The sequence below is a fragment of the Eurypyga helias genome, unplaced genomic scaffold, assembly GCF_000690775.1.
Source record: "Eurypyga helias isolate BGI_N326 unplaced genomic scaffold, ASM69077v1 scaffold32714, whole genome shotgun sequence".
Classification (NCBI taxonomy): domain Eukaryota; kingdom Metazoa; phylum Chordata; class Aves; order Eurypygiformes; family Eurypygidae; genus Eurypyga; species Eurypyga helias.
The window spans coordinates 14,160-18,927 of record NW_010247511.1 but is presented as its reverse complement, the minus strand read 5'-3'; the positions used below and the strand labels follow the sequence as shown (position 1 = coordinate 18,927).

Below are 4,768 nucleotides of genomic sequence, written 5' to 3'. Positions count from 1 at the left end.
CCCCAAGAACACAACGGGAGGAGCTGCTGTGGCATGGCTCTCTCTTTGCAATTTATAAGCTTGGATTTGACAACTCTGTTGGAATCACAGAAAATATGCTAAATTATTATAATGGCCCTATCACCATTTAATCCGTTCTGTCCAACAGCAAAGTTGGATTTCATAAATCAGAAGCAAGAAGCTAAACTGTTTCAACTAAATACTTCTTTCCCTTTGATGAAAGCACTGGCAGATTCATAAGCCTCCTCTGTTGATCTGACAATGAAAGAGAAGCAGTCCTAGCTATATTTTTTTCTGACTGAATTTGCATTGCCAGGATCTCAGGAACTTCTTAAGAGATTCTCCTAAATAATATGGCGACTTGGTGATTAAGCCATAGAATTATAATTTTCTCTCTCACTGCCTCAGATTTCATATCCGCATCAACAGAGCCGGGATTACAGCTCGTGCTCAGGATGTGGTACCAGACAGCTGACAGTGTTTTTTCTTGGAAAGATCAGATTTTTGTACCAAGGGATTTCTCTGGGGCCTGCAGCACTGTCCGTGGGAGAGCACAACAAGCTTGCCATAACAGTGTGCAGCAAACACACACAGATTCCTAACAGTCCCTTCTTATCACTCGGGTATCCCATTGTTCGAAGAAGGTTAAGATTAGAAATTTGGAGCTTTGACCGTAAGGGAGGAAGGAAAACAAAATAGCCTCAAACTCAGACAAATTCTTGGTGTCAAAAGAATGATGGCAGAAAACAAGGAGGCTCCTTCTTTCTGCAACAGCCCTTCTTTTCATCCATTTAAGGAGAACGGGCAGAAGCTCAGGCTGGTCAATTCTGGCTCACGCACCCCACAGTGACATTGCACAGGCAGTGTCCTCGGCGTAGCTAAGATCCCCTGGGCAGCATTTGTTTGCTGCCCATGGAGAACAGAGTCGCAGGTAGGGTCCATCCTCAGACACTGCTCCTGCAAGCTGCCACCGCACCATTTCCACTTGGCTCCACAGACACTGCCGTACAGCAGCCGGACAGTGCCTGTTGCAGGGGAAGGGGGTCAAAAAAATATCTGAAAGCTTCTGCATATGGCATTTGTCAGAAATGCCACTTTTTTTTCAACCATTTTTTGAGCAGCACCTGAAAAACGAATCAGAAAGTGAACACGTTGCAACATGCATTTCATCTCAAGGACTATTTTATATATATTTCTTTAAGTATCTTTCTGGCTTGCAAATAACTCTTTAGAGCTGACTATACACCTATGTACACCTGCACAGACATGTCTGCGCCTGTTTCTGCAGCCCCCCCCCAAATAAAATACCCATTCACTTGAACGCGAACTCTTTTCAGATAAATGTGGCAAGATTTGGCCTTTGGTGCATACGTGCGAGTATCCTCCACACACATTTTAAAATAATTAAAAAAATATAGTAGCTATAGATTTATAACCGATCAAAATCTAAACACAGTAAAACTGCACTTATTACAGTATAGCCTAAGTGAATTTACACTGCTCATTAATATCAAGCAAACAAAGCAAAGGAAGTGTATGTGACCCTGTAATTAGAAGTCAACTGTAATTACACTTTTGCTTATCCTTTTGCCTGTCCTAAAAGTCCAAAAGGATTTTTGCAACTAAAAAGAGGGATTTGCACCGTTTCTTTCCAACATATGGATGTTTCTCAAGTGCCTTCCCATCTTCTTTGAGTATCTTTCACAACATACCAGATTCCTTTTGGTTGCTCTTGTTCACTTCTACCACCACAGTAAAGAAGAATCCCCTACCGAAGAAGGTAACCTTAGCAAAGCAGCAGCAGCAAAGCAATACTGAAGTCACTGCTAGTCCCATACTCAGGCAGAATGAGGAGTAGGAGCTCCAGGTACCAGCTTCAGCGTCATTCCCATTATCATAAAGCTTAATGCACAGCAAGACAGCCAACCCATGGAGTCACGCCGCTCTCTAAATAGCACTTGTCATTACAGCACTTCATCATCAAAGCCCTTTGCACATAAATTTACAAAACACAGCAAAGACAACGATCTCTTTTGCATATTAAATCAGGGAAACTATATCATCTACAAGGTAATTCTTGGCGTGCTGCACATTTCACAGCTCGCCAATATGAGGTGCTGCTCACTAACACACAGTGTACCTCGAAGACCAAAAGCACAATAGCACAAATACATAAAGCTTAAGCACAGGTCCTTCACCTACCCCTGGCTGGTATTTCCCAAGTGAGCTCTGACAACTTTATCAAGGATATGGATTGCTTTTAAAGTAATCAGACCTCTGGAGTCTAGTGTAAAGTTAAGGAAATACACTCTCACATCCCATCCAGGCCACTGCTGGTCAGTAGGGACTTCCGAAATGGTGACCATCGTGCTTCACTGCCTTCTTGATCATTTTATGCGTAGTGTGAGCAACTTCCACAGCTATCAGCATAGCACAGAGGCTTTTAAAAGAAGCTCTGTGCACTCATGCATTACAAAATCAAAATCCAAGTCGAGATTTGTATTTAACCCCCCATCCAAAAAAAAAACAACCAATCCACCCTCTCTCTCATATAGAACTAGCTCTTTAAAATTCAAATCCTTGATCAAAGATTGTTTCATCTCAGTAAGACAAGACAAGGCACTGGACAACAGGCCAAGTGCTTCAGACTAAGATATGAGGAAATTCTGTTAATTTAACTATGCCACCACAGCTGAAACAGCAAACCTCGCCCTCCTGTGTACCCAGTCGTACTAGTACGAAAGGGAATATACCAGCAGCCAGCTACACCATGGCTCAGCAGCCAAAATAAACTCCAGCAATATGTGGCATCTTTTCTGCACCAGGATTTTGCCAATTTAACTGTATCAGGTGAAAAATTAAGCTTGGCATAACAGACAGGGTTACATTGGTAAGTTTTTTAAGAATACACCAGCCCTTTTACTATCCTAATAACATTCTCAACATTCAAAAATATCACGTTAAGACATCTGCCATCTTCAGATCCACAATTTTAAAATAAGCATTGTAATCCAAGCCACAAAGTATCTTCACTGTATGTTAATTTCATTTCCTGACAGTACTTATCACAGATACCTGAAAGTATTTAACTTGACCTGCACAACAGTGAATCGACATTCAGATTCAGATCTGACAGACATTCAGATGCTCTCACAAAGTCTTTCATAAAAATCAAAGAGGAAATGCTTTTTTTCTACCTTATTCTGTGATATTTAGACCAAAAAAATCAACTCAGAAAATATAACCACAGAAATTTCCTTGCTATTCAGCCCGAGAAAATCCCGCAGAAGAGTGAAGAAGCATGTTTCTTCAGCAAGGACTCTGACCTGAAGCTGAGATAGTCACTGTAGAAGGAAGCACACACATTGCACATGCGTTAGCTCCAAGGAAAGCATTACAGACAATAAGAAAAAAAACGTGATCAGCAGAGGAGACCAGAATTGTGAGACACAAGAAGGAATAAAGTAACTCTAAAACGATTGCACACCATGACTAACAGAGTTACCTGCTGCTGTGAATGGGAGTTTAACATTCTCTTTTATCCTGGCTGAAAAAAATCCATAAAGTGATCATGTTTATTCCTATCACATCTATTTGCTATTTTTCACCAATAATTTGTGACATTACAGAACAAAGACCTCAAGTTATACACATCCCCTTAAAACTATAATGCTGAAGAGTATTTTTAAGAAAAACAAATGCCAGACGACAGTGCTTTCAATGAGGTCTGGCAATGCCCCAAGGTACTTGACTCAGAAACCTATGTAAAGTCTACGGTAAAATTCTCCATCACTGATTCTCCTCAAAAGTTTGGTGCTTTTCTTCATAGTGAAATGGCAACTATATTAATGTGCTCTGTTTATCCCTAAACCTAGTGGAAATGTACTTCGTATCTGACTTGCTTTCCAGGGCAATGTATACCCTGGGGCAGAGGAGTTTTGCTTCTCCTGTACTGTTACGGACCCAACTCTGCTAGCAGGAAAGATGCTGGTATCCTAGATCCTATGGGATGCAATGCCTTGAGGACATTTATATCAAATAATTATTGCATAATCTCAGGGTGTAATAAAACCTCCTTCACCATACAGAGACATTGAGTGCCTGTTACACTTTTGCCTCAGAGGAAGAAGTGTCCCTGTCAACAGCAGCTACAGGTTCCTGTATGAACCCGCAGGATCCCCTTGCTGTGCATGTGGAGGAAGTTGAAGATTTCTGAGGGCATAGCATGAAAACCAGGCCGAGGTTTCACATTGTCATAGTAGTGGTGAGTTATAAAAATCCCTGAGGGGTTCATGGGGAAGGCCCAAAAGCCAAAAAGGTGGACCTCTTCACAGAGCTCCAGGGCAGCAGTCACCAGGATCAGCCCCGTGCTAATCCGCTTGGCCCTCACCCCTTGGCCGAGCCAGTAGCGTGAGACATTGATGAGATACTGGGGGTGAAAGTAATAAACAGCTTGCTGAGATTCAAAATCATCCAGGACATATTTGACCCGGATTGAAACGTCCGTGTTGCGAGTGTTGTAGAAAGCTGGCAGCAGCACGGAAGCGTTCTCGTAGACCTGGAGCACGTCGTAGAAGGGTTTCCTCCATTTCTCCAGCTTATGGAATCTACAGGGAAAAGAATGTGAGTGATGGTCAGACCAGCGCAGACTCAGTCTGGACCCAGTAGACAAGAAACTTCCAATGGGCTTTTACTGAAACATTTCTGATATATGGATAATTGAAATGATGTTTCAATTAACAAGGAGAATATATTTAGAGTTGTAGCT

General features: G+C 41.9%; 1 protein-coding gene across 1 annotated transcript in view; it reads right to left on the bottom strand.

Moving 5' to 3' along the window:
• Nucleotides 1-3,925: 3,925 nt before the first annotated feature.
• Nucleotides 3,926-4,768, bottom strand: part of ST8SIA5 (ST8 alpha-N-acetyl-neuraminide alpha-2,8-sialyltransferase 5) — a gene marked incomplete at its 5' end in the record, with an annotated part of 13,841 nt that continues 12,998 nt past the window's right edge. The window contains one exon of the mRNA XM_010150754.1: nt 3,926-4,607. Coding sequence (XP_010149056.1) covers nt 4,139-4,607 — 469 coding nt within the window. The remainder of the gene's footprint in view (nt 4,608-4,768) is intronic.